The sequence below is a fragment of the Gordionus sp. m RMFG-2023 genome, chromosome 2 (genome assembly GCF_954871325.1).
Source record: "Gordionus sp. m RMFG-2023 chromosome 2, tfGorSpeb1-WG-v2, whole genome shotgun sequence".
NCBI lineage: Eukaryota > Metazoa > Nematomorpha > Gordioida > Chordodea > Parachordodidae > Gordionus > Gordionus sp. m RMFG-2023.
In genome coordinates this window covers 25,465,121-25,479,339 of record NC_088776.1, presented here as the reverse complement: position 1 = coordinate 25,479,339, position 14,219 = coordinate 25,465,121, and the positions used below count along the sequence as shown (strand labels likewise).

Below are 14,219 nucleotides of genomic sequence, written 5' to 3'. Positions count from 1 at the left end.
AACACGAATTTTGAGATACTTCCATGCAGTCCACAGCCACCTGTCCCGGCCTTTTACATTTAAAACATAATCTGGCCCCGTTTAAACTAACCATTTTTACATTAGCACTTCCTATTTCAGATTTCTTTAACGGAAATCCATCTTTAAACCTATGCTCTGGGACCACACAGGTATCCCTTTTATGTCCTCTCCATCCGCAACGTTGGCCAATTATAATTTCCTCAAATTTTTTATTTAATGACACCCCATTATTCTCCTTGTAACTATTTTTACCATTATTACTACTTTGTTCACATTTAAGGCACTTCCCAGAATTTCTGCTCAACCTCATCAACGCATTGATGACTTCCTTATTTCCTTCACTTCCCGGAAAATCTCACCGAACCTCTCCAAATCATTCCCAGCCTTGATTTCATCTAAAACATCTTTTAGACTACTTTCCAAGTCTGCCTTTTCAACAAAATTAGCCAACACCGCAGTGTCCCTTTTAAAATTACCATACATTTCTGCCAGTACCGCAGTACCCCTTTTCACCAAAAATTTCAATAAATACATCATTACCAATATTCCCTCAGTAATCAACTGTTTACCTAAATCCAATTCATTAAAGTTTTTATACATAACTTTATAACCCAAATCCTTATAAAAGAGAACCTTATTCCCAAAACTATGCTCCCCACTATGCCTAAAAAAATAAACCATTTGCTCATAAATTTTTAATTAAAATTACCGCCCATTTACTTTAAATTAAATAAAAATGTTTATATAAAGAATATATGGAAATTATTACCAAAAAAAAAATCCCAATTAAATCCGTATTTAGTGTTAGTACTATTGCGTTGCCAAAAATTTATCAGATAAAATGTATATCAATAAAAATTTTGTTTTACCTTTAAAACCGAATCACTCCAAATCTTCCGATCTGCGTCACGAGCACCACTAAAACAATATCAAAATTGTTGAAACCGTACTAAAACAAAACCAGAAAACAAAATCAGAAAAGTAGAAACCGTGAACAATATAAAGGAAAAAAAATAACTAAATTGGCCAAGATCCACAAATAAAAGATATACTTACTGAAAATTCACAATCTAAATAACCTGGCAATTTTTTATTATACAAAAATAGTTTTCCAAATCTTTTATTAAAAAAACAATATTCATTTTCATACAAAAAAAATAATGATTATCAGAAAAAATATATCATCACATGTAATTTTTATATCCAATCAACCTTATTTAAATCGGTTGATTGGCATTTCGCGTAATAAACAAATATATTCGTATATACAAATACGACAGGTATATAATTCTGGATATATTGAAGAACTTTCCTCCCAGAATTTTACTATTTATTCTCTTAACTTCTGAGAACTTTTCTATTAAAGGTACAATAGATATTTTTTGCTCCTTTCTATCTGATGATAATTTGATTTTTTTTTCTCTATCCTATAGTAAAATTTCTAGATCATCAATGTTGTTATCATTATCATTGTTATCGCTACAAGTAGATATTGTCGTAGCCTCCAATATATTGTAAATAATAGAGATTAGGGTATACCATAAATCCTCAAGATGGTCTATAGCCATTTGTTTTTGCTCAATACTTAATAAAACTTGTCTAAATATTTTGAGGCATATACAACACTATTTTGTAAATATTTTTGCTATCTAATTTTCATATTTTCTAATACTTCATATGAAAAAGAACTTGTAAATCTTTCTAACTCTAATCGACATCTTATCCATATGCCATAAAAATCCGATAAACATAACTGTTCTGCTTGCAATCTTAATGTAGTTATTTTTAAAGGAACCAACAAACTAGTAAGGTCTTTTATTTAATTCCAATCATCTTCCGACAAAATAACTTCACATGCTCCTATAATAAAATCATTACAGAAATCTTTCAAACTTATTAATCGCTCTAGCATCATACAAATAGAGGACCAACGTGTTGTGCAATCTAATAGTGCGAATAGCCTTTTCATAGATTTTAATATTCTTACAATTGTGGGAGTTCTTAAATATTTTAAAACATCCCTTGCTTTATCAATTATAGTTTTAAAGTGATTATTTTTTAGGGAATCATTAATAGCCAATTGTAGCGTATGGGCTGCACATCTGATACAGTATATTTTTGTGGAGAAATCTTTTATTATTTCCTATAAATCAATTTCACTTATGTCCTCATAATTATCATCTATATCATCCATTTCTTCCAGTGAACATTCATTTAATAATTTGATTGATTTTATTAGATTAGCACCATTATCCGTAGTATATGTAAACGTTTCTTATAGGAATATGAAATTTATTTAATGTATCTAATATCATTTTTTTTATATTTTCAGAAGTTGAACTTTCTTTAATCTCCTTCATAGCTAAATTTCTTAATATTATATTATTTCCTTTTATATACTGTATATTTATTCCTAGAATATTTCTCCCTAATCTTTGGGCGGAATCGATTTTTAATGAAATTAATTTGTTTTTTGTTTCTTTTATTATTTTTGCTTGTATTTTTATCGATTCATCATAAAATATTATTACTTACACTAGAAAATAATTCATGGTATCAATATCAATCTCTAGATAAAATGAAATGAAGTTCAGGAAGAAAAACGAGAAGATTAAATAAATAATTCCACGAAAAAAATTAATAAAATTTTATATTATTTATTAAAAATAATATTTTTACATTATTTTTTTAAAAAAATATTTTATGTTAAAAATTTTTTACCCTGAACCCTTTACTTTTTAAAAGGGTCCGGGTTTGGGTTCAGCCAAAATACGAGGGTTCAGGGTCCGGGTTCACATCCTTGCTAAAAATATATTTTGCAAATGATTTATATATAAAATAATTAACAAACACTTTAAATATTTAAAAAAAATATTGCAAATGAAAATAATGAGTGTTTTTATATCAAAATCAACTTTTTTACAGACCCGATATTCACACAAACTCGATTTGATATTTAAATTGATTTTTATTTATCATCTATCTTTTAGCCAATGTCATAAAAAATCGATATTTCTTTGCGAAAAATACTATGATATATGGACAGAACAAGAAACAATTTTTTGTTTTTTTTCCCCAAAAGTTAATCATCTCGTTTAAAATATAGGATGCTTATGGCTTAATATGACTCCTTATATATTTTTAAATTCTTTTCTTGTTGCAAATATATTATAAAAATAATATCAAATTTTTATTCTTTCTTTTTAAACATTGTAAAAAATTAAATTTTGGTTCCTTGATTTATTATTTTAGGAAATGTGTAACAATTAAATAATAACCCAAAACAATAATAATATTGGATCAGTTTTTTGGAAACATTGGCCCAATCCGATTTTTTTAAACGGTAAATATTTAATATCGGCAAAGCCCTAATATAATGCTAAGATGTTTACAGTAGTTGTTGCAGCATATTATGAAGATACCCACCCACCTTTAGCTAATAGTAATAATGGAAATGATAGCGTGTTGATTTATATAGTAAGAAAATGCAGCACCTGGCAATTTTTTTAAACTGATAGGACGGACTACCCGTTAATTTCTAAAATTTATCCAGAAGTGTCTTGCCACGTATTCGAATGGGTAAGTTATTAATAGCGCTTATTCCTTTAAAAACTTCTTATTAATAAGATTTTTATCAGGGTGTGAACCCGGACCCGGAATCCCCATATTTTTGCTGGACCCAAACTCGGACCTTTTTTAAAAGTGGAGGGCTCTAGATGTAAAACAAATATAAAAATTTCTAAATATCTTTTTTTTTTAATTTTTTTGTGGAATCATTTCTTTTCTCTTCACATTTGCTTAAAAAATTAATTTATAATTTAAATGTTTTATTTTATCGCATAACCATTATGATAATATTATTACCTACACTACAAAAACATAAGCGTATCAGGGATTTTGTTAAGAGGGTGGAGCACTATATGGTGGGTTTTTTTTCATAAATTTTATTGGAAATCTTTATATCCATTTATTGTAAAACTTTATTAAATTTTTATAAAAATAATTTTTTCTCTAAATATTATGAATTACAATCATTATTTTAAAAGGTTAACCTTCACTAATTTTTTCTTCAAATTCTTTAGTTAGTGTTGTTAAACGGCTCGTTTTGAGCCGATTTTTAAAAACGGCTAACTCACTATTTCATCCAGAATAATATAACTCAAGCCTGACGATTTTGTTTGTAGAAGGAACAAAGGCTTGGACATCTATTAGCAAAATCTCAAGGCTTAGGCTATATTTTTCAGGCCAAAATATTGAGTTAGCCGTTTTTAAAAACCGGCTCAAAATGAGCCGTTTAACAACACTATCTTTAGTGATGTATTGTTTATATTTTTGGAGAGGGTTGTGTAAGAGAGATTATTAACTTAATATGATATTCGAGAACAGGCAAATTTAAGATGGGAAGGGGGGATTTCCCCACTTTTGGTAACGCGCCTGCTTCAAAATTCCCATTGTTTCACTTTCTAAATTGATATAAAAAGATAAGCAACGTCCTATCATATTAATACATTATCATTTATACTAATATATTATTACCTACTCTCCGAAATATGTATACAATATATCACTAAGGAAGAATTTGAAAGAAAATTAGAAAAAATTAATAACTTTTTAAAATAACGACTATAATTTAAGATTTTTAGATAAAAGGATTTTTATAAAAAAAGTGAAAACCCAAAATTATTTTTAATTATGTATGTATACGGAGTATAAAAATAAATATTAAAAAAATTATGTTATTTTGAGTCAATATTTTTTTATGTTTCCCAAACCCTCAAGCCTGGCCGTTTTTTAAATTTTATTCCTGAACCCGGACCATATTTTTTGTCGAAGGGTTCACAATTCACATCCCTGATTTTTATTGATATGAAACAAATTGCTTGCGAAGATAGCCTTTGTAAACATTTAATCTAAATTTTTATAGATGGTGTTAGCAAAATATTGTATCCTATTAAAAATTTAATCGATACCGATATTATGCATATTTTTATTGATTTATGAACTGGTTTCTAATTTAGTTTAAAATCCCTATTTGGATCTAAATTTAAAAACGGCCCGATTAAAATTTTAGCCAAAATAATATATGTAAGCCTGCGTGCTCATAGGTGGCAGAAAGGTTTAGACCTCTATTTGCAAAATCTTGAAGCTTGCAATTATTTTGCATAAAATCTTAATCGAGCCGTTTTTAAAAATCGGTTCAGAGCCGCTTAACAAAACTAGATATAGATAACCCTTATAGGAGAAACTTATTATCACATAAACTTGAGGCTCACAGGGATGTGGGTTCAGTAATAAAATTTAAAAAGGGTCTGAGTTCAGATGACTCAAAATAAAACTTTTTTTCATTCATTTATTATTATACTTCAATATATACACATTCATAATTTACAAATAAAAATTTTAAAATAAAATAATTTATATTTTAAATGTTTTATTCAATCGCACAATTATAATATCTTTTAAAATATCATCCTTGAGATTTCCACATAAATTAGGCAATATATATTTCAAATATGAAAATCCACGTTCTACGTTTACCTAAAATAGCTAGTTATCTTTATAACGCATAAATTATTGTACTTGTGTCGCCGGTACAGCCATGACGATTCTAGACAAGATATATAATTCTGGATATATTGAAGAATTTTCTTCCCAGAATTTTAAAATATTTGTATGCTTACTTATTCTCTTAACTTCTGAGAACTTTTCTATTAAAGATGCAATAGGCATTTTTGATCCTCCTTTCTGTCTAATGATAATTTGATATTATTTTCTCTATCTAAAAGTAAAATTTCAAGATCTTCAATGTTGCTATCATTATTATCACAACCAGTAGGTATTGTCGTAGCCCCAATATATTGCAAATAATGGAGTTTTGCGTATGCAATAAATCCTTAAGATGGTCTTTAGCCATTTATATTTGCTCAATACTCAATAAAACGATATCGAGGGTCTAAATATATAGAAGCGTATATAACCTATTTTGCAAATATTGTTGCTCTCAAATTCTCATGTTTTTTAATATTCTGTATGAAAAAGGACTAGTAAATCTTTCTAATCTAATTGGCATCTAATCCATATGCCATAAAAATCAGATAAACATAATTATTTTGATTTAATGTTGTTATTTTTAAAAGAACTAATACACTAGTATGGTCCTTAATTTAGCACCAATCATCTTCCGACAAAATGACTTCACAAGCTCCTATAATAAAATCATTACAGAAATCTTTTAAACTTAATAATCGTTCTCGACCATATAAATTGAGGACCAACGTGTTGTGCAATCTAATATTGCCATTGATTTTAATATTCTTACAATTTTGGGAGTTCTTAAATATTTTGCAACATCCCTTGCTTTATCAATGATGTTTTAAGGTGATTATTTTTTAGTCATTAATAGCCAATTGTAGAGTAAATATTATTACCTATACTAGAAAATAATTTATGATATCAATCTCTAAATTAAATGGAAGTTCAGAAAGAAAATGGAAAGAAAAACGCGAAGAGAAGATAAATGATTCCACGAAAAAAAGTGAATAAAATTTAAAAAAATATTTTTATATTATTTTTTAAAAAATTATTTTTATATTATTTTTAAAAATTTTTTATGACACCTAGAATCCTTCACTTTTAAAAAGGGTCCGGGTTCAGGTACAGCCAAAATACGAGGGTATAGGAGGGTCCAGGGTACTAGTCCGGGTTCGGGTTCACATCTCTGAAAAAACCAATGTAAACATTGGTACCGTTTGAAATAAATATCGAACTGGATAGGTGAAAAAATTGTGGATTGATGCAGCCCTACTTTTTATTTTTTTAAATTATTGGAGGACTTTGGTCACCAACTTTTGATCGGATTACATTTTTAGAAAAATTATTTTGGTTTTACACCTTTTTTGAAATTATTTTTTTCTCATAAATTTCAATTATAGTAAAAAAAACTATTAACTTCATTATTTTTAAATTAATGTCTATAACAGCATATTGTATTAATTTTTTGAGGAAAAGGGGTAAGGAGTATAGAGGAGATAATTTTTATTACCTTAAAATGATATTTACGAAAACTTAATTTTTTACGGTGATGAATTTCCACGGGTTTGGGAAACGTCTATGACAACCGCCGATTATATATGACAAAATATTTTATACAATCCAATTATTATATTTAAATTAGGGTTGGATCGATAAATTTGACTGATTAGATCGGTCAATTATCACATAAATATTTGACATGAATGATAGTGCGGAATCAATATAGATAAAATTAAGCAAAAAATTATTATAATTTACAATAATTTTTACACTTACGTTGTCCATATTTTGAGTTATTTGGTTACTAATCTTTTCTTTTAAATTTTTTTCTTTGTTTCTCATTTCCGCCAACTTTATTTTAAGTTTGGATCCTTTATCAGGTAGTGACAAATTAGAAATTGATAAAATTTTGATTATTTTTTCAATTAGAATTTGTACGTCTTTTAAGTCCTCGTTTAAAAGTGTGTTTACGGATTTAAAATCTATTATAACAATATAATAATGTAAATTTTATTTGGTTAGGTTGTATAGTAGGCAAATAAATAGATAAAAAATGTTTAAATATATTTTTTAAACATCTGTATACAGTTATAGGATGACATTTTTTTTAAAAATAAACAAAAAATTCTAAGTTGTCTTTTGTTTGGATATCACTTATAATATAAGATTTAAAATCCTTAATAATAATCAGAGATGCGCCGAAATCTTCTTTTTACCAATTTAAATAAAATAATATATAGTTATTTCCTGAATGAATATTCTTATTTTTTTATTTATCTTTAATTTTATTAAAATTATAAGTAAAAAGAAATGGAATATTATAAATTCATAAATGATGTAGGCTAAAAAATTAAATTTATGAAAGTTAATTATCATTATGGGGTAAATTGAAAATATCGGCCAATATCGAAACTGACCAATACCATAATTGGGGTTAACCAAAAACAAATCATAAAAAATTTTATCCTTAAAATATTTTTACGAGCTGGGCAAGTCCGCAATTAATGAATCCAGAATGCTAATTTATTATTTTTTCATCACAAAAATTTTTTTACTATAAAGGTATAGTTTCTGGGATAACTTTAAGTTGTTTTATTCTTCTATGTTTATCACAAAATAAGAAAATTATTTATATAGGTTACCCTACCCTGTGTAAAAAATAATAATTACTAAAACTTTCTTAAAGGTTTATGAATCTATGGCTTTAAAAAATTAAATATTATAACTTGAATCTTTAATTTTTTCTTCTTAGAACCCGAACCCAACATATATATATATCCTCTGGCAGTAGTCGGGGGAGGGATGCAGTGTCCCCGCCGATTAAAAAAAAATTAAACATGTTCCCACCTAAAATTTAATAAAAGCCGCACCTCTTCTAAAAAATATGATTTTTTTATAATGGTATTTTAGTATATTAATATTTTTTATCATGAGGTAAGCACTATAAAATATATAAACAAAATGGTAGTATAACATATTTGTACAATTTTAATTCAAAAACGAACCCTTTCCTATTTTATGGCTTAAAAAGAGTATCCAATTCAGTTTTCTAGCCTTGTACATTTAAATATAAATGAACAATATTACAAATTACCAGAGCGTGTATTAAAAATAGTTATGCATATTGATAAACAAACCAATGTAATATTGAATATTGGTATGCATGACAGATAGAACTGGTGAGATAGTGGAAACGTTAAATAGAAGGATGGTAGATGTATGCAATGTGCAAATGACATGATGGAAAGGAAAAGCTACATTGATTGATGGTAAAGGCTCAAAATACATTTTTTAGCAAGGATGTGAAGATGGCCATACTATCGTGATCAAATAGTTCATTTGTGGATTTTGAATCGTTAATAGATTGACAAAAGCACAATAGTTTAGATATGGTGCATTTAGACATTCTGCCTTATTAATAATTTATTGCTAGGGAAATGCAAATAAAAACTGTAATTGTAATTAATATATTTACAATCAAAATTTTCTATCTTGGTAGATGAATATACTACGTTGTCAAGTAAACTCGCCTTGGTTATTTACGAAAATCGACATTGGTGTCCTCCTATGACCCATTTAAATTTTTAAATCCAATTTAACTGGAATCGAAAGATACAAAGGAGATAGTTCATACCTTACTGAATTTTTATAAATGCGCTGCGTTTTCTAAAATATTTTGTAAAAATTCGATTTCTTTTGTTAACGATGGCGACAGTGACATGATTGGGAATAAATCTGAGTAGCAAAGCACCTATAGAACTACATCCAACGATAATACCTGGGCATTGTTCAAATAACCTTTTAGAATTAGCGGTATCGGATTAAATTACAGTGATAACGGCGTTAATCGCTCTAAAGCATTTATTGACACAATATATAGTTTATATAGCCACAATGGGCGTCTAGCAGTCTTCGTACTGTTAAAGCATTTTGGAATAACTATGAGGCCTAAGAATTTCAAAAATTCAGCAAATTCTAGCAACAGAGCCAAATTTAATGGGCTACAATGAGAATATTTCATATGACATGAAAATAGAGAGACTATCACATTTATTATAAAATGTAATAATATATTGACGTCAGAGGGGGGTGCTTAGTAGAGGTCTGCAATTTTTTAAAAAAAATTTTAACCCACCCGTTCGCCCAATGTTTAGAAATTAGTTTCTTGGTTGATTTGGCTCTATATTTTTTTTAAATCTTTGAAATATGCAATATTATGAAATAAGAAAATAATCTTTAATAAATAGAAGTTGGAATCTGCTCATTTCGCCAGAAATATATTTTAAATTCACCGGCCAAATGTTTTAAAAATATTTAACTCGCCCGCTCATGTTTTGAAATTTTTCTACCCGCCCGCTTAGACTGACGAGCGGGCTCAACCCTCCTCTTGCAGACTTCTAGTACTGAGTACTTCTAAAATTACAATAATTTAATACTTCAACAGGATTTAGTTCATATAATTAATATTTTAGAAAGAATGTCATTGTTTAGTCTTGACCTATATCCTAAAAAAGTTCAAGTGAAGATCACAGACAAAAGAAAGTTTGAACAAAATAATATAAATTTGAGATAAAATAATAGTTAATGTTTATCAGTAATTCATATTCACGAGAATATAAGATGTTACAAGCAATGACAGATTTCTTTGATTACAAGATATTAAAAGGGGGTAATAAATAATTATGATTTAAATAGCATAGTTGACAAACTAATAAAAACAGAACTAAATTTCTAAAATATATATATTTTTTTTATTATTGAAATATTTTTATGAATTCATGGGGATTCAGAATTTTTCAGCTTTAAGTCAATTATTAAGGGCGATTTTACATCTAATTTTATTGAAAATGTATTCCAGAATGTGTAAGTATTCACATTGTGAATTTCAGACAATTTTGCCGTAAACATTTGTGTATTTTTTTTAAATTCCTTTAAAATTAATATAGTTTAAAGGTTAGCGGCAAAATTGTCTGAAATTCACCGTGTAGGTACTCTAGGCTGTAATATATTGCCAGTTATATCAGATTTTTAAAGTTAAAAATCGCCCTTAGTAAATGAATTAAGTAGTGTTGTTAATCGACTAAATTTAGCCGACTATCTAATAGTTATAGTCGAAAAATTCGACTAAAAACTTTAGCCACTAAATTATTCGACTGAGACCAAAATTATTTATTTTTATTATATTTATTTTATTAAAATTTTTAATAAAAAATCTACCTAATTTTGTATTAATAAAATATTTTTTAAAAAATATATAAAATATTAAATTTGGTGGAGCCAGGCACTAAGAATTAACAAATTCAAAATTAAAATAAATATAATATAAGTAAAATTATAAGCAGATCTACTAAATTAGTCAACTAATTAACAACACTAGTAAGAATGAGATTCCTAATCCCTATGAATTCCATATCCCAATATATGTAATAAATCTTAACTAAATGGTTAACCAATCCATATATTTTTTAAATTAAGTTAAAAGAAAAATTTTACCTTGACAATTAATTTTATTATGAATGATATCAAAATAAAAAACAACTTCTAAATTTCTGATTTATTTTAAAAACATATGCTAGTTATCCTATAAAAAAAATTATTACTTTAGTATGTTTTAACGAAATTGAGATAAATAATAGTAAAATAATTGGGTTAAGCTATAGTTGCTATACTTTGTGATACACATTTGAAGGAAGAGAATTATTAATTAATTTTCATTGGTCGAAAATAACAGAACAAAATATAATTTTATAACTTCTCAATTTTGATAGTTTAAATAGCATATACTACAATTATAAATCTGCAAAGCCCAGCCCACCCAAAACTTTTTCAAAAAAGAAAGGGACTGGGCCAGGATTTTTTTTAAAAAATTATAAGCCAGGCAAAAAATGTAAAGGGCCAGGAGAGGCATTGTGCATAAAAGTTTAAAGGGCAAGTTGGACAATTTATAAAATATCAGGGCCCCCAAATCTTTGATTTTTAGTAAGTTTCAATAAATAGTTTGGGCATTAAATTTTTTTTGAATTTCAAGCTAATTACTATTTGAAAATAAATTAAAATATGCTTATTTCCTCGTATTTTAAGAATTGTCTAATTAAAATACTATATCTATAAATAATATAGTAAATTAACAAAAAGTAAACAATTATTTGATATGATACAATTACAAATCAATACAGATACTAGATTTATAAAACAGTTGCTGTAGAAAGATCCAGAAACAGGGCCTGACATTTCATATAACTTTAATGGGGAGGGTCAGACTGTTTGTAAAATGAGTCAGGCAAATTTTTTAAAAAATTATAACTGCCGAGCAAATTTTTTTCAAATTATACCAGGCCTAGCAAAAATTATTAGGATCAGGATGGATAACTTGTGCAAAAATGAGCCAAATTGGATCACGCTTTGCACTCATAATTACAATAACAGTTAATTTTCTACAAATGAACTACTATTTCTAACTTGTTTATTATAATTTTTTATAAGTGATATCAGATTGAAAAGAATAAATCATATTTTTTCTCAGTTCTACAAGAAATAAATAAAGTAAAATTAATCTTAAAACATTTTTTATTTTTTTAAAATCAAATTAACAATTTTAATTGATGTTGAAAACTCAGAAGGACAAAATGCAGATTAAGATAGCAAATACTGATAGAAAGAACTATTTAAATAAATATATGAGTAGAAGATGCATTTTGTTTTATTTTTACAATATTTTTATTCTGTTATATGCTATGAATCATATATGTGTTTTGCTTCAATATTTAAAATATCATGTAATAAACTCATAAGTCAAAATTTTATTTGTGGATTTTAAGTATCTTTCAATAAATTGATAAGTCTTCTCTCATTTATCCATTGACTATTGAAAAGAAAAGATTCATTCAACTAACATGAGCTGGTATAGTCCAATAAAACTTGCTATAATTAGTAGTTCATTGTGTTGTTCAAGGATTGGAACAAATTTTTGTTAACATAGTTTTGTATATTCAACATAACTCATTTTATTGGAAATAAGCAATTTAAGGTTGCAAAATTGGTCAAACAACTATGACTCATTTATAAAAAAAACCATTGTTTTTGTGTGATAAAAAAGTGGTTTATAACTAGGCGCAATGAATTCACAAAACTCTTTAGTTTCTTTAATTTTAACACTATATAATGAAAAGTAATTGTAAACTTTCATAACAAAACTCTCCAATCTATTAGCAGGCTATCAAGTCTAAAATGAATGTTATTCTGTAATATATAGGCAGGACAACCCATTCCAATTATATTCTTTAATACATAATTTTTTAGTTTGCAGAAAACACTATCTGACATTTCATTTTTAAGTGATTAAATGTCAATAATTTTAACAATGATGTCAATTTCTTTGTTAAAATACTGTATTAGGAAATATTTTTAGGTTTCCATGGTTAATTTTTGTAGAAATAGAAATATAATTTGTTTTTGAAATATTGTCTAAAACATGATCTAAAGAAAGTCTAATCAGGAAATTATATTTAAAAGATTTTCAATTACAATCTGTTGAAAACTAAAATGGTGTTACACAGCATGAAATTCTAAAGTACAATCTGCTACATAAACTGATCATCTAGCCTTTTGTGGGTATAAAGTATTGCATTATTTTACACAAATAGATGCACCCTTGATCTTTTGTTAGTTATTAGATACATCCTTGATCTTTTGTTGGTTATTAGATACATCCTTATTCTTTTGTTGGTTATTAGATACATCCTTGATCTTTTGTTGGTGTTTATCAGTAGCTGTTCTATATCAAATTTACCATTATTGCTGATTGAAAATGAAACATATGGGGATAGACAATGTACAACACTCTTTTCTTTGGCTTCCAATCATAAGACATTTTTTTGTAATCATCATTGTATTTTCAATAATAGCCTATTTTTTGAGTTTTTGTTCAATTTAAAATTACAAATAAGTTATATTATAGCTTATATAAGTATAAATAAAAGTATATATACATAAAAAAAATGATGAAAAAAATAAACAAACAAAACTTATGAAGTAATTGTAAAAATACACTCATATGTAAAAAAAAATATTTTTTTAAAAAAAGGACAAATCAATAGAAAATTGATACTAGACATATGTTTACATGTCTCAAAATCATCTGATAGGCCTAATTATAATTGACCAATAAAAATTTAGTAGTAATTCACTCCCAATTTGGTTAGACTAAATGTTGTTTAGTATATTTTTAAAATAACTCACTATTTGATGTTAATTGATTATATGATGGATTTGCAGTTGTTTGTTTCAAAATGTCTTTAGCAGTGTTATTTTTAGTAGGATAAATTTTTATTTCATCTTTATATCCTATATCTTTTCCATTATCCAAAGAATCTGTTAAATTGTTATCAAATGATTCTAGATTTATAGGTTCATCTACTGAGGAACATGATAGATTTATAACCGAAATATCTTTTAGGGAATTTGAATGATTGCAATGAGTCAAATCAATAAGATCAATTTTATTAACATTAACTTTTTCGCCAAAATATTTATCAATATTAGATTTAAAATTTTCCTTACTTATTTCTGTGAATGATTCTTCGGATAATATAACATTATGGTACATCAGCTTTTTATTCTTAATCTCATTACTGCTGTTATTAGATGCTGTAATTTTAGCATTCGTT

At 26.6% G+C, this 14,219-nt stretch overlaps 1 protein-coding gene across 1 annotated transcript in view; it reads right to left on the bottom strand.

The window, feature by feature from the left end:
• LOC135923694 (transcription termination factor 2-like) overlaps nucleotides 1-14,219 on the bottom strand; it is a 20,985-nt gene extending 6,766 nt beyond the window's left edge. The window contains exons 1-2 of the mRNA XM_065458589.1: nucleotides 13,792-14,219; nucleotides 7,330-7,535 (exon numbers count right to left, since the gene is read on the bottom strand). Of these exons, the coding sequence (XP_065314661.1) occupies nucleotides 7,330-7,535; nucleotides 13,792-14,158 (573 nt within the window). The 5' untranslated portion in view covers nucleotides 14,159-14,219. The remainder of the gene's footprint in view (nucleotides 1-7,329; nucleotides 7,536-13,791) is intronic.